The sequence below is a fragment of the Ruditapes philippinarum genome, unplaced genomic scaffold, assembly GCF_026571515.1.
Source record: "Ruditapes philippinarum isolate M1 unplaced genomic scaffold, ASM2657151v2 ctg4925_1_1_1_1, whole genome shotgun sequence".
Lineage (NCBI taxonomy): Eukaryota > Metazoa > Mollusca > Bivalvia > Venerida > Veneridae > Ruditapes > Ruditapes philippinarum.
Window position 1 is genome coordinate 5,689 of NW_026855087.1, and position 27,136 is coordinate 32,824.

The following is a 27,136-nucleotide window of genomic DNA, read 5'->3' on the forward strand; positions in this document are numbered from 1 at the left end:
AGATTATCATTATAGTATGGAAATATTGTAGGTGCATATACCTTAAAAACACGAAGTTTAATGTCTTTGTATGGTAGTCAAGATGTGTAAGTCACTAATTGTATGAAGAATAATGTAAAATGGTAATATACTTATTGTACTTCCACTGTTCATTACAACTCTGAAAATTTTGATATGTCAAATGATTGGGAACTATTTTGTTGATGTTTTAGTCAATTATAGATTTTTGTGTTCTGTTTAAACTTGTTTGTTATTCTTTTCTCTCACAAAGTCCAATTTAAGACAAACTTCCCATGTTTAGAGTTGTTACAGTAATGGATTCCTGATACATTGTCCTTTACCAGTGTCGGTTAATTTCAGCAGTTGTGTTTGAACTGTTGCTTGTTATGACACTGTCACTCTGCAAATGTTACAGGTTTTATCCAACTGTCTGCATATAACTGAAACAGGAATACTCATGCCTGCAAAATCTTGTTGTTAACAGATAAGAAAATACAGCCATATTCCAGAAATATTTACAATGACTAAATTAGAACAAGTAACTGATTGTATAAGCTCATGTCTGTGTACTAAATAGATTAGTTCAAATATTTCTGATTGTAATATCTAACTTGTTGACCACCTGTTAAAACAGAATGTTGTTGGTTTTATTCAGACATCAGATGCTTGTTCCTAAAATAACACCGAGGGGGCACCCTAGGTCGTCCACCAACAGTAAAGCTGGAAAGTATGTTGGTGCAACTTGAAACCCAACAAAACAAAAAAGTTGATATTGAGAACAATGTCTCTTTAATTAACCATATGTTGAGGCAACCATGCAAGGGGCAATATACCATTGTATATTGGTGGATTGTAACCAAAATTAAAACTTACCTATACTTTAAATCATAATTATATACTTACAGGTCAAATATGATTCTAATGGATGTACTTTTTCAAAAGTAATTGTGTGGTAACAAATTGTCTACATAATATTAAAAATCAACAAAAGATTTAGTTTTACAGTTTTTATTAATGGCTGCTCAAAGATTACAAATAACAAAGAAACTTTTTGTTTGATTCATATACTTAGTTACAAAAGTAAAACAGTAACTTTATTTTATATCATTTCTAAATATAGGCCTTCAACAGTACAAGAGACTACGCTCTGATAAGGATTCAAGTTTGTCAAGAGACAAAAATTAACAGTAAAATACATGAATCAATCATACTTATGTAGATAAAAATATACAGATTCTTTACTGATCATCTGTTACAAAGTTGAAGTATTTTACTGGTACAACTAATCCAACAAGATATAACACACTTAACAATATGCTGATAAACCACATTGATCTGTTTCAAAAACTTCAGAAGATGATAAACCACATTGATCTGTTTCAAAAACTTCAGAAGATGATAAACCACATTGATCTGTTTCAAAAACTTCAGAAGATGATAAACCACATTGATCTGTTTTAAAAACTTCAGAAGATGATAAACCACATTGATCTGTTTCAAAAACTTCAGAAGATGATAAACCACATTGATCTGTTTTAAAAACTTCAGAAGATGATAAACCACATTGACCTGTTTCAAAAACTTCAGAAGAAATTAAATTTAGCTACAAAAACCAATGTTGCATAAAATTCTTGTTCAATTAGCAGAAAATGTTAGAAAATAGCAAAAGCTGTGTTTGGTATGTTAAACTGCAAACTATTAATCTGTTTAATAAATCAACTGTTTACAAAAATAATTTCAATCACTAAATTGGCGAGTGTTCACTGGTAAGCATTTACAAAATTAAATCAGTCGAATCTTCATCAAATTAATTTTGTAAATGCTTACTAATAAACATTAACCTATACTTAAATAGCTCATCTTGGTAAGTTGTTTGTAAGTGACATCATTCACTACTAAAACCTTTTCCAAGAATTTTAATCAGATCCAATTTCTGAATTATCACTTTCAATCTTTTATTGAGAGGACATAGCCATTTCTCAAGATCATCGATGGAAATTTACTTAATTTGTAATTTCTTCCCTCACTTGTTTTTCACTTTTACCAGATGAGCTGTTAACAGAAATATTTGACTTTAAATATATAATGTTATGTTTTAACCACACTTCTACAAAAAAGAGCAATACCAAAACAAAATTGGCAAAAAAATATAAAAACAAATCATAGTAACAAAAAAACAAACAAGAAAACCAAATAAAATAAGTCATCACTTAATGAGCATTAAACCCTATGTTTACATGTAACAAATAATAATATACATGTAAATATTAAACAGGGTGGGCAACTACACTGATATTTTAGAACTGTATCATAAACACATGGAAAATCTCTCCAAAAACCTAAAATTGTTACATGGACCATCACCCTGATTAATCCTACATGTCAGAAAAATAACTTACAACGTTCAAGAAACTTGATAAAACATAAACCCCACTTTTATACATTTATAGCAAATAAATTCACCCTCAACTTGAAAAAAAAACACAAATAAATCTACTGGTATTGCTTTTTAGATGACAAAGAAAAGAAAATATTCCTTGCAATCAAAGTAATTTAGATATGTAAAACATCAAAGCAACTGATACATAAAATATAAATATTTCAATTTCAAAGATCTTTTAGCAGCATAATTTAAAGTAAGACTGTATAGTATAGTATATAAACTGTAAGTAATGTGTATATTAAAATGTTGTACTTCATTTCATCATTATCATTTCAAAAGACTACATTTTTTTTTTAGATTTTCCTTATTACTGAAATATTATTAAAATTAGTGTATTGAATAAACACAATGTACATAAATATCTCAATGAAACAAAATACAGCTTTTGTTGTTTTTGTTTTCAAAATTAGACATACATCTTTAAAAGACTTGAAATTTTAATACAAACAAATGTTTGTTTATTCACATCATTATATATTTTAAGTCTGTTTACTTGTGTTGACCAAGCAAAAGATTATTTTCTCTCACTTCAAAAAGATATATAGCAACAATTGATCAAATAAAAAAGCTTGTACATGTATCTTCTTTATTATTTCTAATCCAAAAATAAAACTCAGTTTGTCTATTTAGTTTTTAATGCTAAATATCTTCTTGAATTAATCATTTTTTAAGGAAAATTTCAAAATATGTACAGTCTGAATAGTTTAAGTGCAGATCTACTGATCTTGGTTTCCAGTGGTTACATGGGTAAAGTGCAGCTGGCTTAGAGTTAAAAGATTTTACACAAAAAATAACATTTTTTTTTTTGTTGCATAGAACTAAATACACAAAATACATGAATGACAACATTTCAAATGTGAATAACCCATGGTGTGCAAGTTATATATATATGTATAAAAAGAAAATATAATTATATGAATAATCTATATACATAAAACATGTCTATGAATGTCTTTACAAGGTCATAAAGGTGAGAATAACAGAGTAAAGGTTAAACTTTGTGAAGACAATATTCTGGTTTTAAGCTCTGCAGCTATATGATTTATCCCGACAAATGAAGATATTTGTAATCACAAACCTTAAGCTCAGTGTGATAGAACTTGCTAACCCCAGAGGGACTTAAACCAGCATGAATGAAATGCAGGTAAAGTCAGGTATCTATCTATACAAGCATACAATCAAGCTATAGCTGTAGGGAATCTTAAACAAAATACAACAATTAAAGATGTTTCCAAACAAAGATGTCTTAGAAGATTATCAAATAGACAGAAATTGTAGAAGATAGGAAATTCAATGATAAAATTGTCACATAACCAACTTGACAATCATTTACACACTTGTTTACCAACTTCAATTACAACAAAGAAAACTCCTTTTTAGGGAATGGTAAAGTTTAAATGAGTTAATGATATTGATATATATCTATAAGATAGCTGTAAAAACAATGTTCAGACTAAAACAATATCTAGACAAATATACATGTAAATGTAATCCAATCTAACATCCTGCTGTAAGAAATGCCTGTTTATGATTGGATTCAGTAGTAAAGGAATGTTTAATACTTGGAACATAAGGACACTAGATGAAGATTTTCACTGTGGAAATTAGCTGCAGAGGAGACTTTGTCAAGCTTTTGCTAACAAAATTTCATCCAAAACTTTACATCCAACCGAAGAGAAAGTATTTATATGAATAAGAAACAAATTTGCTTATACCAAAATCCAAAATGAGCAGCAATATATCACAGGGAAAAAAGACTAAAGCAACAGCAGAAAAAAGAATGTTTCATTTACAGCACAAAAATAAGGAAATTAAAATAATATCAACACAAACAATAAACATTTTGAATATGTAGGTTAGTAAATTACATTGTAGGCAAATATAAGCATACATTGCATGTACACGATAAATTAAGACAGCAAACAGTTTATTCTGATACAACTGTAACACAGAAAATTTCAACAGTACAGCAATTCCAACACAAATATTGTAAGCCTATAGTTCATAGCTTGGGCATTTCAGTAAGTCTGGTTTTATTCCACTAAATACATCATACTATCTATTTCATATACAATTAGCAGTAAATGCTTACAAAACAACAAAATTATCATTTAATAAGAAAACTCCGTCTTATTTTTGACCATTCCTTACAATTTTGTATCATCTCATAAGAAAAATAAAGGAATAAAGTTTACCTAAAGCTGGTTATCTTTGGTGATGTGAGTTACACATTACAGTTGTAATATTATGCTAAAATTTATACACATCTCAGCTTGAACTTATATGATAAAGTTTTCTAGTCAATACTACATTTTTTGCCCTAAGTTGACAGTCTACTTCTGTTTTATTTAATCCATTATAGGTGTAGCTAATATATAATAATACAACTTCCCTCATTATTATATTATATTGTCTTTAAAACACCTGTCTTTATCCCCACTGACTGCAGATCAGAACAGTTTTATCAGAATAAATAAGTACTTAAATAACACTTGCAGACAAGTAAAGTATCATAATGTGGTGTATTATTAATAAATTTATATACATAACAAAATTCCAAATAAATATTCAGGAAACATACATGTACATAATGATATGTTGTTAGTGTAAAATAAAAATGAAACCAAAAAAGCAACAAACAAAAAAGCTATGAAAGCATAAGAACCAAATGTCAATGTTTTCTACAACTCAAGTACATGTTATATATAACATAAAATGTTCAACATTTTTGCAAAAATTGCAGATTTGACAAAACAAAGCAAAATGTTGTTAAAACATTTAAATACTATGCCATTTTAAGTTTAATCTAACTCAACATGTTGCCATGAAAAAAAATCAGATTGAATTTTTAATTTAGGGAAAATAATGCTAAATAAACAGGAACATATTTTTTCAAGAAATATATAGTTAAGGTCAAAGTATTAGCAATTTTAATGTAATATAATATTATAACATGTTGATGTAATCAATTCATAGTATTCTTTACAGATCTTATTTTATAGCAATAATTTTAAAGGAGAAAAAAACATACAGTTGATAATATGTGTATATACTGAATGATGCCTTCCCCCTACAGTGACTGAATGAATGATGTACATATCATCTACAAAATTAAATTTGAGCCACACCATGACACAACCAACATGTGTTTGCGACCAGCATGGATCCAGACCAGCCTGCACATCCGCCCAGTCTGATCAGGATCCATACTGTTCGCTTACCAACTCTATTACAAGTAGAGAAACTGATAGTGAACAGCATGGATCCTGATAAGACTGCGCAGATGTGCAGGCTGGTCTGGATCCATGCTGGTTGCAAACACATTATGTTGGTTTTGTCGTGACACGGTAATAATAGTAAGATGAAGTCAGATCCCTAGATCATATTATAATATGAGAATACGGTGTAGATTTGAAGTTGAATGTTAGAGTGTATCACAGTGTCTATGTCTGTTCATCTCTTATAGTAGGATTTCTGTTCAGTTACATTTAGTATATACATGTATATACAGTGTAACGTCTGGTAATGTAATGAAGTCTCTTTACAAAAAACACCATCTTTTATCAACATTAACTCAGCATATCCTGTAAATAGATAAAATATGTTGAATATTTTAATATTCTAAAATCATTTTTATCTAAATTTTCTTCTAGATACTTCACTTCCTTAATCTTCAAGAAGTCACTTGTTTAAATGACTTTGAATAAATTAAAATGAGACAAGATTCATATCTACTTTTATTTAACCCTTGACACCTTGTAGAGGTCATATTGTACATTATAAGTATAGTCTCCATGTTAATTGGCCCATCTGTGCACCCAGTATTTATGGTTACATCCTCTACTGGGGAGATATGTTATGTTTTTCTATGTAACATTAGAACTGGTTCAACCAGGAAACAGACTCCAAAGTGACCCTTGATACTTAAAGAATGCATTATTAAAAATAAACTACATGAAGCTAAAAGAAATCATTGTAAAATGAAAAAGGCATATGTCAATGTAATACTATGCAAATACTGCAGGGGCTTTTCCATCTTTTTTTTTCTAACAAAATACAACAAAGATTAACTTTCTATCTAATGCCCTATATATATATATACAGGTAGAGAAAATAATAGCAGTAAAGACATCAAAAGTTCTTACATCATCAGAGTCATCATGGTAAGATCCAAATGGATTGGTGTCCTTTGGTTTAGACGTCTTTTTCACTACACCATTTTGTTTAGCTGGGCGCACTGTTGTATTCAACTCCTAAAGTCAAAATATCAACAAATATTTAGATATATAACTGATATCAATTTTATTTGAATAAATATCGTTTTGTCATAGGTCATTGATTTCATTTTTAGTTTAAATAAAACTGGCATCTGCTAAATTTGATAATTATGGTAAGTCAATGCTGATATAAACAATTTACAGTTTTACATTTGACTGGAGTTTGAGATCACAAGAGTCAAGGTTATCACAGATAAAAGAAGCCTTTTCTCTATCATTTAAGAACAAAACAATAAGAAAAGATTAAAACACCAATTTTTTTTTTTAAGAATTCATTCAGTCACACCATTAGGGATCTTTGACAAACAAATATATTGCACCGTACAATCTTCAGTGGTGCAGGGTAACCCTAAATGCCCCTTTGTTTATTCATGTCAGGCACAAGGTGGCAACTTAGTAAAAACACTAATGTTCTGTAAGCTAGCTAGGTAACTTTGTGTGAATAAATTCAAATGACTGGAAGTCAAGAAAATTTAAACCAACAGACATGACTGCCATGTACATTCAATAAGAAGGTAATAAGAAGGTATGGAAACTGAGTATTAAAAGAACGACAACGCCCAAAAACACACAAATACAATTTAACAATACAGCATTATTCCAACTGATTTTTTTAAGACAGAGAAACATTAATTGATTATACCTCATCATCGGAATCTTCATATCTGACAGTAGATGACACAGCTTTATTTTCCTCCTCTTCATCATCATCATCCATCAGGTTCTGTTGTTCTCCTTGGTTCAGCAGTGAATATCTGTACTCTGTTTTACTGTATATTAATAATATATCAAACTTTAAAATATAGTGAACTTAAAAGTGTATGATACTATATATCTGCTGCAAATTATTGTTTGATTTAAAAAAAAGAAGTATACTTTCAAAATGCTTGTGTAACAAAAAATATGGTAGTATGATTGCCTTAAAAGCAAATGACACTTGCATGAAATCTTTGCTAAGTAGTTTAAACGTTACTTGCAAACATAAACTGTTAAAGTATTAAGTTTTGTATTATTAAATTATTGTGACTAATTTTCCAAAACTATTTCTTGTTCTTTTTTTCTTCTGCAAGTACTGTTAAAACAGCTAATTGATCAGGTAATAAAACAGTTATTTCATATGTGATTTTGGAACAGTTAAACAGTTGTCCCTCGGTGTCGGGGATAGTGTTTTGAACTGTTTCCCTCAGCCTACGGCCTTGGGCATCAGTTCAAAACACTACCCCCTCCACCTCGGGCCAACATTTTGACTGTTCCCAAATCACATATGAAATAACTGTATACTGAATTCTATACAGGTTTTCACCTATACTTTTATGTAATAACACAAATTACTTCCTTCATCTTGTATCAAACAATTTGTGTCAGGTGGGACAAACAGTATGTTATCAAACATGTTTATAGAAAGTAAAACCCAGCTCTCCTACGCGCCCTTTATTCTTAGCACCTTATGCTTCCATAAACAACCTCATGAAGGTAACTATCCCTGTTCAACCGTTACCATTCTAAATATCTTAAATAGACTTTTTCATCTTTCAAGCTGGATGAAACCATTTATCTTATTTAGGGAAAATTTCAAAATATGTACTGACAGAACAGTGAATAGTGCAGACCATCAGAAGTGCTGACTAATCTGGTCTAGACTGGTTGCACGGGTAAAATCTGTTGCTGCTAGCAAGGTAATGGCTAAATATAAATCTTGTGTACTAGTATAATCACAAATTCATACTGCATAAAACAATACTTACTGTCTTCTAAGAAGAATGAATTTTCTGACAAAGTATACCCCCATGGTTGCTGCTAGCAACAACACTGCAGACACTATTATAATGGCTAGAATCTTTATGCCACGACCAAATCCATTTTGACTAGCCTGCAATCATATTAGGTATTTAGATTATAAGTACAGGTAATATATTCATTACAGTATACAGTTTTTTTTTTAAATCAGTATGTTTTCACAGAAGAATCAGTTGTTAAAAACATTCATGCATGTACAAGGGTTGCGGTAAACATTGCAAAAATAAACTATTTTCAATATTGTTGACAATTTCATCAAACAAGAGTGACAATTTTTTTTTTTACATTTGAAGCAATTTCATAAATTGTCCCCAAGTTAATAACAGATGTGTTTTTAGTGCAGACTGACACCTTTATGGTGAAATATTTACATCATTGTAATAGATAGATTTCATACATGGGTAGGCACCTAAACGAATTCCCTAACATTTCTTATTCTAGCTGGACAGCTTCCTTGCATGAAAAAATCAATGATAAAAGAGTGGCTAGTGCCTAATAAAGGAAATATTTCAGTGATTGTAATATATCTGTATGATTAGAGTATTTCTCATCAAAATCTAACTTACCACTTGTTCTTGTTGTTCATCAAATTGTACAATGCTATTTCCATACTCATCACAAACTTTATTCAGGTCAATAATCTTAGATGTTGGCTTGAAACCATTCTTACACTTATCACCAGGTATTTTCCTGTACCTATAAATATACAAGACATATCCCAGTGTGTCATGGTAACAATTATATTAAATGCCAAAAAAATATACCGTAAATATTTTAAATCAAATCAGATCAAATCAAATAAACAACTGTCTCAGACGTTTTTAAGTGAGTTACATTTTGTACATGCCCATGTATATAAAAGCTTGGAAGTTGCATCAATTTTAACATCTCATAGTTAATTAAAACTAACACTATGATTTACAGACACTATGATTTACAGACACTATGATTTACAGACACTATGATTTACAGAGGTTTTAAAATGCTACCATTTGTACCCCATTGGTAGACGATTGTTATAAGTAATTGAACCAGTAAATCATCCAGTCAATGAGCGAATACCTTTAGTAAGCATATCCCAACATTTGTACATTTTAAAATAGACAAAAAAAGTTTAAAAATAAAAACATTTATTTAATATAGATTTATTTTAATTGTCATGAATTTTAATTTGAGAACTGTATACAATTTAAACTTATTTTATGGAAAATATACTGAAATCAAACAATCAGGAAAATAATATTTTTGTTTGTTTTTTGTATACATGTGCTAAAACTTTCTCACCTTAAACAAAACTAAGTGTCTAGGCCATGAGTGGCCTGAATACATTTAAATTATTTCATATTTCATTCGTGTATGTATAATAAAAATATTGACAGCACCAGAATTGAAATAATTAACAAAGGATAATGATAATTATGTTTTACCCTTCTGACACAAGTTTTTCATCATGCCCATGCATGCATATATCAATCTCAGGTCCTTGGAAATCTGGTTCTTTAACACAGTTGTCAGAGCTACCTGGTCTAAAGTAGCCGTAGTCACTGAAATAAATAATTAAGTAATACAGGACTGAGATAAATTTTTTTTTATAATTTTGCCACTTTCCAGTGAAGACTAACAACCATAACAACACTTTAGATCACAAGATATTTTTACACCTATGCAATGATGATTGCAGATCAACTTATATGGTGCTAAATTGTCTGGCATTTGCCCTTTACAGGTGCTATTTACACAAAAGTGTGTCCAAACAGCCTTCGTTACTTTCCTATGTGTGTGAATATGCTTACATTGTAGACATTCTAATTGCCACAGTTGTATATGAAAATAACACTACAAATAAGTTTGGTTTTGGATTTTCAGAGATCCAGCGTTGTGAGATGATCGCACATGATATCTTTAATATGCACTGGTTGCGTTAACACCCTCAACAGCTCGGAACTTTGTCATTATATTGAGACCAATACAGGTTTTGAAGTCCCAACATCTCCAAGTTTTTACTGAAGTCCCTTCAACTTCGATATATCAAATTTATATAGTACTTAAATAAATAAAGAGGTAATTACATTGAGAAGGGAATTAATAACTATACATAACTGTGTCATATCCACATGAAAACTTCTTGAAAATAATCATTGTATTTGTTAATTTCTTTTCTTATGGAAATTTAAATACTCAGTAATAAAAGCCCTCATTAAGTACATGTGTATCATATCTGGCTATTGCTCTCATCAAAGGCTGACATAAATCATGTGAATCAGTTCAGATTATGCCATGTTCAATGTATTACTGAAGTATGCACTTACCATTCATAATCTTCTCTTGTGCATGTACAAAATTCTCTCTTACTTTTCTGTTCATGGATATAACCATTCAAACACCTGTAAACAAATAGATAAATAATAACCATTCAAACACCTGTAAACAAATAGATAAATAATAACCATTCAAACACCTGTAAACAAATAGATAAATAATAACCATTCAAACACCTGTAAACAAATAGGTAAATAATAACCATTCAAACACCTGTAAACAAGTAGGTAAATAATAACCATTCAAACACCTGTAAACAAATAGATAAATAATAACCATTCAAACACCTGTAAACAAATAGATAAATAATAACCATTCAAACACCTGTAAACAAATAGGTAAATAATAACCATTCAAACACCTGTAAACAAATAGATAAATAATAACCATTCAAACACCTGTAAACAAATAGATAAATAATAACCATTCAAACACCTGTAAACAAATAGATAAATAATAACCATTCAAACACCTGTAAACAAATAGATAAATAATAACCATTTAAACACCTGTAAACAAATAGGTAAATAATAACCATTCAAACACCTGTAAACAAATAGATGAATAAACTGACAGTCTTATTCATATTATTCTTATCAAAATATCTTATACCACCACTTTCAAAAGAAAAATAATATAACTTTTAAAGCTTTCCAGTACTGACCTAATGTACTGCAGCATCACTGTCAACTTTATCTAGATTTCATTGAAATTTGACAGAACTGTCACAGGATTTTATATAGGTCCATTTTATCCTTATTTTTGAAATAAACCATTTAAGCAAGTTTTCAAAATGTCAATCAAGGAGTTTCGAATTCATAGAGCTGACACAAAAATTAAAATTGGCAGGCAATTGACTTTTACTGGTGACCTTAAGCCAGCAAAGCAGTGGCATGGGTTCTGCATATAATCTTATCGAGGTGAGCATTTGAGCCAAGTTTGAAGAAAATCCTTTAAGGGATATAGGATGCAGTGAGCATCCAAAAAGTTGTCTGACATTTGACTTTCTAGTGTGACCTTGATCTTGGCGTTTACACATCACCTTGCTGATGACTGACCAATGACTGAGAAAATCCTTCAAGTGGTAATGTATTTATGAAGGCATACATAACTGTCTGAAATTTCACCTTCAAGGGTGACCTTGAGCCATCAACGTCATTACCATGTTGAAACAGAATGCTTGGATGATTGATCTTACACTATCATTACTGAACTAAGCAAGCAATTCCAGATCCAAATAAAAATAATTTTACAAAACTACTTACCATGAATCTTTCTTTAACCGAAGGAAAGTCTCTTTTATACCAAGCAGGCATCCCTGATCTTCAGGTATCCCTTTAACTCTCAAGGCAGAGTGAGCCTTCCACGGTTCATAATCATTATCTGATGAAGTAACAAAAAATATTATATACTGTTATCATGCAATATTTACGTATAAATCACTTCTCTCCTAACAATAAACAGGAAGACCACAACAGATCAAATGTTGACATTTAAATCTAACCTAAAACATAGTGAATACAGTCCTAGTTATTGCAAAATACATTGTCTAACTAGAAACGGTCCCTAAGACACAGATGCCCCCACATTCCACTGTTTTGTCAGTGATATACAGCAGGACATTATGAAATATGAACAGGTTAAGGAAATTCTACATAACTCCCCCTACCCCTAAGTGGCTGGGGCATAAAAATGACATCCAATTTTACAATGATGACATCTTGATTTTTCAAGATATTGACCTGCAAGAATTTCTGATCTCAATTTTATATTCTAAGTACATTGTATGCTTAAAAGAAAATAAAAACAAGCAAACCCACAGGTGCACAACTACACATGCTGACCAACATTCCTGTAAAACTTGATTAATATTGGTCAAATATTTTTTGAGTTACTCGAGACACACGCTAAAAATTGCAAATTTTTTACTACGTCAAGGGCATTTGCTCTACAAATAATGAATAAATGTTCAAGCAAACCGCCAGGTTCACAACTCCACATGATGATCGAAAATCCAATAAAATGTTTTGACTCTAGTTCAAGCACTTCAAGAGTTTCATGCGACACAACATGGAACTCATTGCTGGACAGACAAGATTCAATCTAAAAGCCCACGGCCTCCCAGAGTGGGGGCATAAAAGGGTTTACATTTCTATAGAGTTATCTTTAACTATAGCAATTTGACCACTAAGAGTGATAAATGATCCTGCCTTGGTCATAGGTATGACACATTACCTCAGTACAAGACATTCAAGTTATCTAAATTTCCTCAATGGAATGACATCTTCATGTTTTATCTAATTTTTTAAACTTGAACATAATGAAATACATACCTTCACATTTTCTGTCAATGACTTTCTCAAAATCAACCACATTTACAACCCATTTCTTTGTTTCCTGCACATATCCCCATAGCATAACCACAGCACTTTTCCCCTCTGGTTCTGTCACTAAACCTGTAGATACAAAATTATATAGTCAACTTCTTACTATTATATGTTCTATTAATTATTTATAACTGTTAAATGAAATACTCTCACAGTAATTATGGGGTTTAGGTTTTAAGTCACAACCTTACGGTTCTGGACATAGATAACCAATATTCAACCTTTATTGCAGTGTAAATACCCAAAAGTCTCATCTATTCATCCGAATGTGCACCTCAGCAAAGCAATGGATGTTCCTGAACAACTGTTATATATAAAGACCATTGTCACTTCAGCTCAGTATTCATTTTTACATTTGAACTAACTATTTAGAAAAACAACCTGCCTTTATTTAAAGTTTACACACAGATTTGACTAAATATCATTATCATACATTACTATAGTGTTATCAAAACAAAAGTGGGATGAGAAATGATGGACAACAGACAACTATTTGTCCTTAAATGATCACCTTAAAACATTGTGTTTTGGTGAAACAAAACAACATAAACTACAGTCAAGACTGCCTTAGCGACCCCCTGACTTCAACGACTCCCTGTCTTATCCGACCTTGTTTCAGTCCTCCCAACATATTTTCCTACATAAATGGTCTGAATTATATGTCTCCCTGTCATATGTGACAAGCGACCCATATTTTCTGGTCCCAATGTATTGCTTTGTCTGATTAAAATGACCTTTACACCTTTTAATTGTCCGTTAATCAGATAAATAATACCTGTTTTAACACCCAGAGGGGCAAAATAATTAAGTCCAATTATAATCCAGTAGTCTCTGCCTCAATTACTGGTTTACATGTATACTAACAAGTGACATAGTGTCTACTCCCTACTGCCAAATATGGTAAGCATGATGCTATCGGTGTGTTAATAAATTGAGGTGTAATGAACATAATGACCTGAGTAAACTGGATTAAGACTTGTGTCAGATTTTTTAAACAACAATTGTGGAGTGCTAACGGAAGATTTTTTAGGCAGCATATTTTTTTAAGATTACCTTTCTATGGCTGCATGAATAGAACAGAAAAATGTTAATATGTTTTTAAAAGTATGACATTTATTTTAAGGATTGAATGCATCAAATTCAAGTTTATTTTGTACCATAATGATTCAATATAAATCTAATACAAACAAGCAATTATCAAAGTATTGCAAGCAATCCATAAGTCCCCTACCGGTTAGAACCCCAGCAACATTCTGATGGGCCATTGGCCATTCAATTTTAACAGTGAATGAATGACATGAATGAACTTAAATCTTTTGAGTTCTAAGTTTGTCTATATCACAGTAATGTGTTAAGTTTCCCTGCCTAGTAAGGAAATTATGTTTATACAACCTTGTCATATTATTACGATGTGGGATTTTAAAGTAAATCCTATAAGGAATGAAGAAGTTGGAGTAAAAAATACCAATTTCTCGAAAAAAAGTTCAAGGGGGACATAATTCTGGAAATAGTCTTGCAAGAGTATTTAACCTTCTCAAAAATGTTGAGTGATAATAAGAAACATATATATGAAGTTTGAAGTAGATACATTAGGAAATAAAAAAGTTATTTAAAAAGACAACATTTTTTTTTTCATAAAAATTCTAAGTTCAAGGGAGGTAATACTGATAATTTTTGTGCTAGAGTTGTAAACCTTGTCACATAATTATGATGTGGTTGATGACCAGAAACTTATATTTAAAGTTTGAAGTAAACACCTTAAGAAATAAAGAACGTATAGAGAAAAAACTGAAAAATTTAAATCAGAAACCTTGAAATTCAGGCTATTTGTTGCCATAGCAACCAGAATTTTCAACATAGGAAGAAAAGAAAAAGATGTGCATAATCTTCAGACTGCCATCTACCCATATTTCAAGTTTCATAAAAAAATATTTTCAGTACTTTTTGAGTTATCACTGGATCCAGTTTATGTGTCAAATGTGCCATATTTTCAGACTATTTGTTGCCATAGCAACCAGAATTTTCAACATAGGAACAAAAGAAAAAGACATGCATAATCTCCATACTGCCATCTATCCATATATCAAGTTTCATAGAAATATTTTTAGTACTTTTTGCGTTATCGCGGGATCCAGTTTTGTGGACTGATGGACTGACAGACAGACGGACGGACAGACGGACGGAGGGTAAACCTAAAGTCCTCTCCGGTTAAACCGGTAGGGGACTAAAAAATAATATAAAATTTATATGATAAACATGCACTTATATTTGCTTTACAGGGATTCTTTTTTATTTTCATCAAATATTTAAAGTATCTATTTTTAATTTCCAAATGTTTGTTTTTATTCCTTCACACAGTTATATATATGTTAAGTCACAATGGTATATAGACAGATAGATGGTATTTAAATTTCAATATTCATTGAGACTGTATTAAGAGACTCCCTGTCATATGTGACATTTTTCTGAGGGTCCCTTGGAAAGTCACATATGACAGTCTCAACTGTATACTATATCAATATAAACATTACTATATCAACATAAACTTCATTATATCAACATAATGTAAGGAAAACAAACAAACTCATATACTTGAAAACAAAATGCATAATTTTGAATTATCAACCAAGGAAATATGAATTAACGAGTAATACACGTCAACACCAGAGCAAGTTTACAATATTAATTTGGGTCTACTAGTTTTGGTCTATACGACCTTCATCAGGACAATTTTAATAAAAATTTTGTCTCTTAAGGTGGTAAAAAAACGGCTACGTTATATGACGTATATTACTAAATATAGATAAATTGTTACTTAAAATAGAGTCAATATTGGCAAAATGCCAATTAATTATTTAAATGCTGGTCTGTTTTATTTATAGAGTTCTTAATTGTTAGAGAGAAGTCCATATATTCTATTTACATTGATTATAAGTTCATTGTCCGAGTTAAAACAAAGGTACTCATCCTGACAGATGGTTTCAGAGCTTGTGCTAGGGCTTGCCGGTATTGGTGATATAGGGTTCGGTATGTTGAAGACCATTGTTTCTGGATTCTGTTTAGCGGTGATGTTCTCGTTCTTATGACTATGTGTTGTTCCTAAGTTTTTTTTTCTTAATGGTTGGTCTTCCAGTTTTGTTAATGACGATTCTAAATTTGGGTTTTTCTAGAAGAATTTTCATGTTAGTGTTGCCATTCAGTTGTTTGATTGTATCCAGTTTGTTTTGTCGTTGTATTTCAGTTGTATTAAATGTGAGTTCTTAAAATCCATGTATTTTACGGAAATGTGTTATAAGATTGTCTTTTCTGGCATACAGTTTTTTACACCACCAGCATTCGTATTTGGTAATGGTATCCTTGTGTGTTTTATTGTGTCTTTGTTTTTGCCATCTGTTATATGTTGCCTGGCCGCATATTCCACATAAATGATGAATTGGACGAGCTTCAATAAAGTTGAGTTGATCGAGTTCATGTTTAGTATAATCATCTAGTTTTCTTGCCATAAATTCTGCTGTCATTATATTAAATTGAGTCCAAACGGCATTTTTGTTTGTAATCGTTTGATCCACGCTTCTTCAGTTAGTAAATGTATGTTTTGATTACGTTCTGTGTGCTGTATTACTCTGACGTCAATGTTCTTTACGTTATGTCCCGCACTATTGAAATGGCGGGAAACCGGCTTAACATAATTATTTGATTTAATGTCCGCTATATGTCCATAAAATCGTTCTCTTAGGGAGTTACCTGTTTGACCTACATATTGTAGTCCGCATTTTTTGCAGGTTATCAAATATATCACGCTTATTGTTCTGCAATTATGGTGTCCATAAATCTTATAGGTTTGTTTTGTAGTTGTACTCGTTATGTGTGTTTCGTCTGAGACGTATCTGCATGTTATACAGTTCTGTTTGCAGGGATAACTTCCATTTACTTCATGTTGTGGATTTAAGTCTGTTTTGACAAGATTATTCTTAATATTTCTAGTTTTTTGGTGAACAGCAATGATTTTAGAATTATTTATGAAACGCGTAGATGTGTTATTAGTTAATAATTTTAAACAATTGTTGAGGATCTTTTGTATATCTGGAACATAGGGGTTATACGTTGTTATGAACGGGTTGACATTTTTTGATTCCGTGTTCTTTTGTTGTTCAGAAAGAAGTTCAAGTCTATTGAGTTTTTAGCCTTATTTATTGCGTTACATATGAGACTGGAAGGGTAACCTCTAGATCTTAGGTTTTCGTAGAGACAATTAGTGCATTCTTTATAAGATTGGTCATTGCTACATATACGGCATATTCTTACGGCTTGACTGTACGGAATGCTTCTCTTTTGGTGTTCAGGATGGAAGGAAGTATAATGTAGATACATGTGTGCATCGGTGGGTTTTGTATACAAACTGGTATGTAGTCTTCCTACCTCGTCTTTTGTTATGTGTACATCTAGAAAATGTGCTGACCTGAGGTCTTCATCATGTGTAAATTTGATTGCCGGGCTGAAACTGTTTAAAGAGGCCATGAAGGAATACAATTCCTGTCTGATGTGCGGCCAAATCATAAAAATATCGTCTATATATCCCCACCATATCAAAGGTTTGACTTTCTGGGTTAGTAGAAATCTTGATTCAAAATGTGCCATAAAGATGATTGCATAGCTGGGTGCGCATTTGGTTCCCATGGTAGTGCCTGATATTTGTTCGTAAAATTCTTCGTTGAATTTGAAACAAGTTTTTTTTAACACAAATAACATGAGTCGTAAAATGATCCAAGTTTTTTGTTCTTGTATGTGGCGTTTATTAAGTGCTTCTTTTAATGCTATAATGCCGTCTTTATGTGGGATAGACGTATAAAGTGCAGCAACATCTATGGTAACTAATATTGCGTTAGTTGGTATGGGACGTAGGTTGTGTAGTTTCCACTGAATTATGTTAAGTCAAGGGACTTATCAGCAAAATATTTGGTCAGATACTTTGTCTGGCTTGTTGATAAATTTATCTGAATTTGTATAAAGTTAAAGTTTAAAACCTTCTCTTATATCTGTTATCATATTTATGGACTTTGCCAGTAAAAACCTTTACCTCTCTAGCCTTATATTCATTATATTAACTTATTTTAAAGATTCTGTAACACATTTCTTTAATGGTTCTATATCATAAATATGGTGCTCAAATTAAGATTTATCAATATTGTAAGTGTCAAAAAGCATTATTTATAAAGGTATAACCGACTTTTAACATTTCATGTTAATAAAAGGAGGTAATTAGAAATTGATTTTCTATAAAATCTAAGTCAAATTTTTCAATAAGAAATGAATCCATAGATTTTAATGTTTACTTTTAATGTGTACTGATATTAGCATTTCATATTTTACATATTCTAAGATGTTTGAAAATTGTATCATAAGCAGAATTATATACATATATATAATTTCACTTAAGTGTGGTATACAACCTGAATTTCAACATACAGGATCTTTAAACAACAGCTGACAAAGGAGATAGCATGTTCGAGTAATAAAATACTGGATGCAGTAAAAGAAGAAGAACTATGAAAAAAAAAATTCTTATATTTTATTTACTTTACCTGTGAAGTTGAGAACTTGATCTGTAAATTTATAGTCATGCCAGCAACGACCTTCATCCAATGAAAATCGTAAAACCTTTGGACTGGGATCTGACTTAGACACAGCAACAAGTAACCCTCCATGATCTAATATCTGGTAATGGTGTGCACCCGGTAATGACTGAAATTATTACAACATAAATTAAGAAAATAAGGATAAAATCATGAGTTATCAACAGTATATAGCCTGGTCTGACAGAATGGATGTGCAGGCTTGACTCTATAATGGCCTCAAAAACTTATCACCTCTGATAACAGTAAAGTTTAAGTGAAAGCAGCTGGCTTATAACTAGTCTATTCAACAGAAGGAGATAACTGAAAGTTGCTACTTCTATTTTGAGTGGCACACTTGTATTTGAAATAATGAAGAGAGGCATCTTGAATTGTCCTCTTCCATTCTTTTTCTCTCTTTTTTTTCGTGTACATTTTAAAAAGGTTGTGAAACTGCTCTGGAATCATTCCCAAGGTCAACACTGGTGAATCATTCTATATGCCTCTCTGTGCATTATTTCTGATCCCTAGATAGAACCACTGACATACATTAAGCTTAATGGATAACTTTATTGTATAAAACAATTTACATTCCAGGCCAGATTGAATCTACAACTGATAATGGCAGGTGTTTTAAATATCTGAAATTAAGTGATAAAAGAAGTAATATTATACCAGATTCCACGTATATCCCCCATCTCTAGATATAAACACATCTGGTTCTGTCTTCTGAAGTGATTCTGCCACATGAGCTGATAAATACATGTTATAATATGTTTGATATTTATAAATCACTGAACTGAAACATGACCAAGAAATACACTGGCTGTGAATCAGGGGAACATGTATTTGTTCCCTACAACATCTAATCAAACCTGACCATTTGCAACTTAAATACATAGATGGTTCCTTGTTAATCTGATCATATATAACTTGAATATACATGTATACATGATTTTAAATCAAACTTGATCATTTACACCTTAAAATACATGAATGATTCCTTGCATTATGTACATCTTAAATAAATACATAAGTCCTTACTAATCCAAGTTTTTAACATAAACAAAGTACACTATGATAATAGAATACAAGGATTCAACTCTTTGTGATCTTTTACAAAGACTGACTACGTCACTTTGCTGGGGGCTTGAAGAACATTATCAGAGACTTAACTTCTTCCACCCATCATTTGAATTACAAATATTTTCCCCAAAGATCTGAATTGATGTAGTATAAAACAGTAAACGATGTAATAGATTACCATGAACAAGGATAAGTCCTGTAGCAGTTTTTTCACTGATAGGTAAGTTAGCATTGATACCACGCTTTAAACTGTACATGCCATGAATCTGAAGGTAACAGCCCTGAAAAAAAATTACATTCATTATAGGGTATGTCTATATATAAACAGACTAAATGGTCAATCTTTTGAAATATATAGTCAATGTATCTCAACTTGACAATGAAAAAATGGACATAATGCCACTTTATAGTTTACTTGACAAAACTTAAAGTAGTAAGCTCATCTATTACAGTTAAATGTTGAGTACATTTTTCATTTAGATTATAGTCCCACAAACAATCTAAAGGTCATAATCTAGAATTAACATTTCCATAAAAGCTACCTTAGATTCATCTTTACATGGTACACCAACTGGACGAGGAATTTTTTGCCATTTACCACCTTGATCATATGTAATCATTGTATGTATAGAATCATCATCGCTCATCTGACTTGTGATATACACGCCACGCATTGACTTCACCTTGTAGAAGTCATGGATCTCCCCATAGTTCGGAAACAGATGCCTTGTAAGTGATATAGAGTAAACAATACCTTGGTTGGCTGATGTGTAAAGTGTACCATGCCCGGTATCTGTAAACACATTGTAAGAACAAGTTTGTAAATGCTGCAAGTAAGATCTTCCACACCATTTTTTTGTTTATATTTACCTTAATATAAAAGTACAGAAACTCTAGGTTCCAGCTGTTAAAAAGTCCCTTAACTATTGCTAAGTTAATGCCAGAATAAAGGATATATACATCAAAGTTGTAACCTCAATAAAATATTAAACCAGTGCAAGGATATTGTCAAAAAAAAAAAATTCTGCCAGCATGACATAAGTGAGAAGAAAACAATGTGACGACAAAAAATAATCAAATAAAGAGTAACATAAATATGCACCAAAACGCATATCAATGATAGTACTGTGAGGGTCTATAATGTCTTGTGAAATTAAGAGAAGAAATTGTTTTTGCCTGTCTATCCAGCCACCTCCTGTATCACTTCAATCTTTAAAAAATACTATTTTATACCTTTTGAAAACCTGGTTCAAAACAAGAGCCATGTCAACATGGCCATCCCCCGCCAAATGTGTTTGCTCATTGCAAGAATGTATATGTAGTAGAGCAGAATAACTCCATCTTAAGAGGTTTTTTGGTAATGAAAACTGATGGCTATAGTGATTACAGATTTGAAACCTATGTGAATACTGATGGCTGAAAATAACAAAGGGCAATAACTGAAAAATAATGCAGAGTAGGTTATCATTCTTGTGTGCTGCATTCCTCCTCAGTAAAATCTATCCACCTATGAAGTTTCAAGTTGATACCTCAAATACTTTTTGAGAAAAAAATTGAATTGAAAAATTAAGTATGAAAAATAACAAAGGGCAATAACTCAAAAATTATAAAAGGTAGAGTTATCATTCTTGTGCAGTGCACACCTCCTGAGTGAGATCTATGCACCTATGAAGTTTCATTTTGATATCTCAAAGGCTTTTTGATTTATGCTCTGGACAAAAATAAATTTTGAAAAATAACAAAGGGCAATAACTCAAAAATAATGCAGGGTAGAGTTATCATTCTTAAGCACTGCACTCCTCCTCAATGAGATCCATCTACCTTTGAAGTTTCAAGTTGATACCTCAAATACTTTTTGAGATAAGCTCTGGACAAAATAGCATGAAAAAAAACAAAGGCAATAACTCAAAATTGTATAGGAAAGAGTTATCATTCTTGCGCACAACATTCCTCCTCAATAAGATCTATCCACCTATGACATTTCATGTTGATATCTCAAACACTTTTTGAGTTATGCTCCACTCAGGTGAAAAATTAGGTATGAAAAATAACAAAGGGCAATAACTCAAAAATTATGAAAGGTAGAGTTATCATTCTTGTGCACTGCACACCTCCTGAGTGAGATCTATGCACCTATGAAGTTTCATGTTAATATCTCATAGGCTTTTGGAGTTATGCTCTGGACAAAAATCAATTTTGAAAAATAACAAAGGGCAATAACTCAAAAATCATGCAAGGTAGAGTTATCATTCTTGTGCACTGCACTCCTCCTCAATGAGGTCTATCCACCTATGAAGTTTCAAGTTGATAACTCAAATACTTTTAGAGATATGCTCCGGACAAAAATGTCGGACGGACGGACAGAGACTATTTCTATATCCTCCGCCGAAAATTTTCGGCGGGGGATAATAAAAACATACCTTCTTTATTATCAACATGCATAAAAATCATATTTTCTTCTATATCCATCACACTGAAAAACTGAAACAGAAAAAGATATACATATGTACTGTAAATATAGTCAATAGATACATATAATGAAAATTCAAACAAAATATTCTTAAGCTTACAATGATTGTTTTCTTTTCTTAACTTTTGAACTCTTATAAATATCAGAAATCTTCATGTCTATCAAAAAGTTAAGTCAATGCATAGATATAAGTTAGGTTGGTCACATTTTTCATCATATCTTAGAGAATGATCTACCTCATCAGCATTTCTGGTAATCAAACACATAATAATCCAACTTCTCTACAAGTGAGAGACAACTTATCTCTTATGATTTCTGAATCAGTGATGAGAGATAAATTCCCAATCGAGTCAATGTCAAAGACTGTCACAGAGAAATTTGCATCTCCCAAGGTCCAACCAGTGACTCTTAGTTAAAAACACCCCAAAAGCTCTCCCTATCGAGTGTATTGACATACATTGTAATTCTTGAAATAGACAAGTTAAGAGTTCTAAAAACACAAACATTATTTTTTTTTTAAAAAATCAAAGTTCAAGGATGACAATTCTGATAACATCACTGCTAGAATTATGAACCTTGCCAAATAGTTATGATGTGGGTGATGACAAGAAACATATACATGTATTTGAATTTTGAAGTACAGTGTAACTTCTGAAAATCGAACACCTGTGGGACTAGCCAAAAATTCAGAATTTGGAAGTTTCTGGAATTCAGAAGTTCGGAATTATCTGAACAAGTAGAAACATTAGGTTAACATTGAACACCAATTGTTTAAGACATGGTGAAAAAGATAGGAAGCTTATTAAATTCATAAAATGACAACATTATAGAACTTTAAAAAAGTTATAATTACATTCTACATTAACGTTCATTATCACCTATATACCTGAATGTGTTGATACAAAAGCATAATTTTATGTTGTAGCAGCTGCAACTGTCATGCATGAATACCCCCACATACCACTTTGTCAGAAGCTTTTTTTAAGTCAAGGCCCCTGTGACCTTGAACTTTGACCCAGTGACCTCAAAATCAATAGGGGTCATCTACTAATCATGACTAACCTCCATGCCAAATATGAAGACTGTGGGTCAAAGGAATCTCAAGTTATTGGGCGGACAAGCTTTTTTTTAGTCAAGGACCCTGTGACCTTGACCTTTGACCCAGTGACCTCAAAATCAATAGGAGTCATCTACTAATCATGACTAACCTCCAAGCCAAATATGAAGACTGTGGGTCAAAGGAATCTCAAGTTATTTGGTGGACAAGCTTTTTAAAGTCAAGGCCCCTGTGACCTTGACCTTTGACCCAGTGACCCCAAAATCAATAGGGGTCATCTACTAATCATGACTAACCTCCATGCCAAATATGAAGACTGTGGGTCAAAGGAATCTCAAGTTATTGGGCGGACAATGTTTTTTTAGTCAAGGCCCCTGTGACCTTGACCTTTGACCCAGTGACCTCAAAATCAAAAGGGGTCATCTACTAATCATGACTAACCTCTATGCCAAATATGAAGACAGTGGGTCAAAGGAATCTCAAGTTATTGGAGGACAAGGTTTTTTTTAGTCAAGGCACCTGTGACCTTGACCTTTGACCCAGTGACCTCAAAATCAATAGGGGTCATCTACTAATCATGACTAACCTCCATTCCAAATATGAAGACTGTGGGTCAAAGGAATCTCAAGTTATTGGGCGGACAATGTTTTGTTAGTCAAGGCCCCTTTGACCTTGACCTTTGACCCAGTGACCTCAAAATCAAAAGGGGTCATCTACTAATCATGACTAACCTCTATGCCAAATATGAAGACAGTGGGTCAAAGGAATCTCAAGTTATTGGCGGACAAGCTTTTTTTTAGTCAAGGACCCTGTGACCTTGACCTATGACCCAGTGACCTCAAAATCAATAGGAGCCATCTACTTATCATGACTAACCTCCAAGCCAAATATGAAGACTGTCGGTCAAAGGAATCTCAAGTTATTTGGTGGACAAGCTTTTTAAAGTCAAGGCCCCTGTGACCTTAACCTTTGACCCAGTGACCCCAAAATCAATAGGGGTCATCTACTAATCATGACTAACCTCCATTCCAAATATGAAGACTGTGGGTCAAAGGAATCTCAAGTTATTGGGCGGACAATGTTTTGTTAGTCAAGGCCCCTTTGACCTTGACCTTTGACCCAGTGACCTCAAAATCAAAAGGGGTCATCTACTAATCATGACTAACCTCTATGCCAAATATGAAGACAGTGGGTCAAAGGAATCTCAAGTTATTGGCAGACAAGGTTTTTTTTAGTCAAGGCACCTGTGACCTTGACCTTTGACCCAGTGACCTCAAAATCAATAGGGGTCATCTACTAATCATGACTAACCTCCATGCCAAATATGAAGACTGTGGGTCAAAGGAATCTCAAGTTATTGGGCGGACAATTTATTTTTAGTCAAGGCCCCTTTGACCTTGACCTTTGACCCAGTGACCTCAAAATCTACTAATCATGACTAACCTCCATGCCAAATGTGAAGACTGTGGGCCAAAGGAATCTCAAGTAATTGGGCAGACAAAGAAAATCCGACGGACGGATGGGGAGACGTCTGGACGGTTGAACAAGCTGATTCCAATATACCCCCCTTACAACTTTGTGTGCGGGGGTATAATAACCTGTATTCAGTGGCAAATTCAGGCCCGGACTTTAGGGCTGCAGCCCCCAGCTTCGCCAAGATATGTTTACCAGCTGGGCTGGAATATATTTTTATCAGTTTTCAAACTTTATTGGCTCTAGTGTACTCCCTTATCAAAACAGTTATTGCTATCACCCAGTTGTTAATCTCCTGCCTGGGGCTTGGCAGAGATCTTTATCTTTCAACATGCTTGAATGGTATTTTTTGTTTTTCATCACAATAAACTTCTCATTTTTGCCTTTTCATAACATAGTTATGAGTCTTGGACAATGACTAAAGAATTTTGTTTAGTTCACAAAGTAAATACTAAAGTTACAGTGACCTCCTATTATTCTTCAAATAAGTGTATGAAGTTAAAAGCAAATATCATAAGTGGTTGATAAAATACTTTAGTCACACTGCCAACAACTGGGTGAGTACAATAGCCCGTCTATTCTTTAAATAGTCAAGCTATAAATTAGTATTGAATTGAGCAATCATTTCAGATCTTACTCTGTCAGGCTCTATAGTTGGTAACTGGACTTCCTTGAAAACTGTCCCACCATCAGTAGATATCAGTAGATGTCTCCAGCCATACTATAATATAAATACATACACATATACAGTAGATGTCTCCAGCCATACAATAATATAAATACATACATGTATACAGTAGATGTCTCCAGCCTTACTATAATATAAATACATACATGTACAGTAGATGTCTCCAGCCATACTATAATATAAATACATACATGTATACAGTAGATGTCTCCAGTCATACTATAATATAAATACATACATATACAGTAGATGTCTCCGGCCATACTATAATATAAATACATACATGTACAGTAGATGTCTCCAGCCATACTATAATATAAATACATACATATATACAGTAGATGTCTCCAGCCATACTATAATATAAATACATACATGTACAGTAGATGTCTCCGGCCATACAATAATATAAATACATACATATACAGTAGATGTCTCCAGCCATACTATAATATAAATACATACATATACAGTAGATGTCTCCAGCCATACTATAATATAAATACATACATATATACAGTAGATGTCTCCAGCCATACAATAATATAAATACATACATGTATACAGTAGATGTCTCCAGCCATACAATAATATAAATACATACATGTATACAGTAGATGTCTCCAGCCATACTATAATATAAATACATACATGTATACAGTAGATGTCTCCAGCCATACTATAATATAAATACATACATGTATACAGTAGATGTCTCCAGCCATACTATAATATAAATACATACATATACAGTAGATGTCTCCAGCCATACTATAATATAAATACATACATGTATACAGTAGATGTCTCCAGCCATACAATAATATAAATACATACATGTATACAGTAGATGTCTCCAGCCATACTAAAATATAAATACATACATGTATACAGTAGATGTCTCCAGCCATACTATAATATAAATACATACATGTATACAACACTACAATAAAACTCTTATTGATTCAAGAAGTTTTAATAGAGGTTATAAAGCAGAAATCTGTTTTATATGATATACACTTTTAATTAACTAGTTTTTAAGATACAATAACATACACTGTAGGTCTTGATGAGGAGAATAAGCAGTGATGTAAGCCACCAGGGTCACTTCATGACATTATAAGATTCAAATTTCCCAAACAGAATTCAAACTCAACAGGGTATATCATTTAAACACAGCAAGCTAAACCACTTCAAAAGGTTTAGGATTTAAATGACTGACATGAAAATTTCTTACTTTTGACCTTAAACTGAAACTGGTAAAGTCAAGCAGCATGGATCCTGCACACTGCACTAATGTGATAATATGAGCCAAGTTTGAAGAAAATCCTTCAAGGGGTACAAGAGATATCATGCAGACACAATGGAGATGGACAGATTTACAGATGTGACAATGTGTTTCCAATATAGCCACTTCTGCATTATTTGTTAGGGGTATAATATTGGTTACTTCTCCTCAAAACCAAAAGCCTAGATATATTATATGTTTTGTTTTTGTTGTTGTTTTTTTTTAATTTTTATATTCAT

General features: G+C 32.1%; 1 protein-coding gene across 1 annotated transcript in view; it reads right to left on the reverse strand.

The window, feature by feature from the left end:
• Positions 1 to 992: 992 nt before the first annotated feature.
• The window catches only part of LOC132742058 (sortilin-like), a 43,984-nt gene continuing 17,840 nt past the window's right edge, over positions 993 to 27,136 (reverse strand). Inside the window, exons 8-23 of the mRNA XM_060730344.1 lie at positions 25,559 to 25,642; positions 22,342 to 22,402; positions 20,464 to 20,714; positions 20,100 to 20,202; positions 19,511 to 19,587; positions 18,806 to 18,965; positions 13,170 to 13,292; positions 12,102 to 12,219; positions 10,827 to 10,901; positions 9,945 to 10,061; positions 9,084 to 9,213; positions 8,466 to 8,590; positions 7,364 to 7,490; positions 6,589 to 6,696; positions 1,570 to 6,027; positions 993 to 1,335 (exon numbers count right to left, since the gene is read on the reverse strand). Of these exons, the coding sequence (XP_060586327.1) occupies positions 6,013 to 6,027; positions 6,589 to 6,696; positions 7,364 to 7,490; positions 8,466 to 8,590; positions 9,084 to 9,213; positions 9,945 to 10,061; positions 10,827 to 10,901; positions 12,102 to 12,219; positions 13,170 to 13,292; positions 18,806 to 18,965; positions 19,511 to 19,587; positions 20,100 to 20,202; positions 20,464 to 20,714; positions 22,342 to 22,402; positions 25,559 to 25,642 (1,674 nt within the window). The 3' untranslated portion in view covers positions 993 to 1,335; positions 1,570 to 6,012. The remainder of the gene's footprint in view (positions 1,336 to 1,569; positions 6,028 to 6,588; positions 6,697 to 7,363; positions 7,491 to 8,465; positions 8,591 to 9,083; positions 9,214 to 9,944; positions 10,062 to 10,826; positions 10,902 to 12,101; positions 12,220 to 13,169; positions 13,293 to 18,805; positions 18,966 to 19,510; positions 19,588 to 20,099; positions 20,203 to 20,463; positions 20,715 to 22,341; positions 22,403 to 25,558; positions 25,643 to 27,136) is intronic.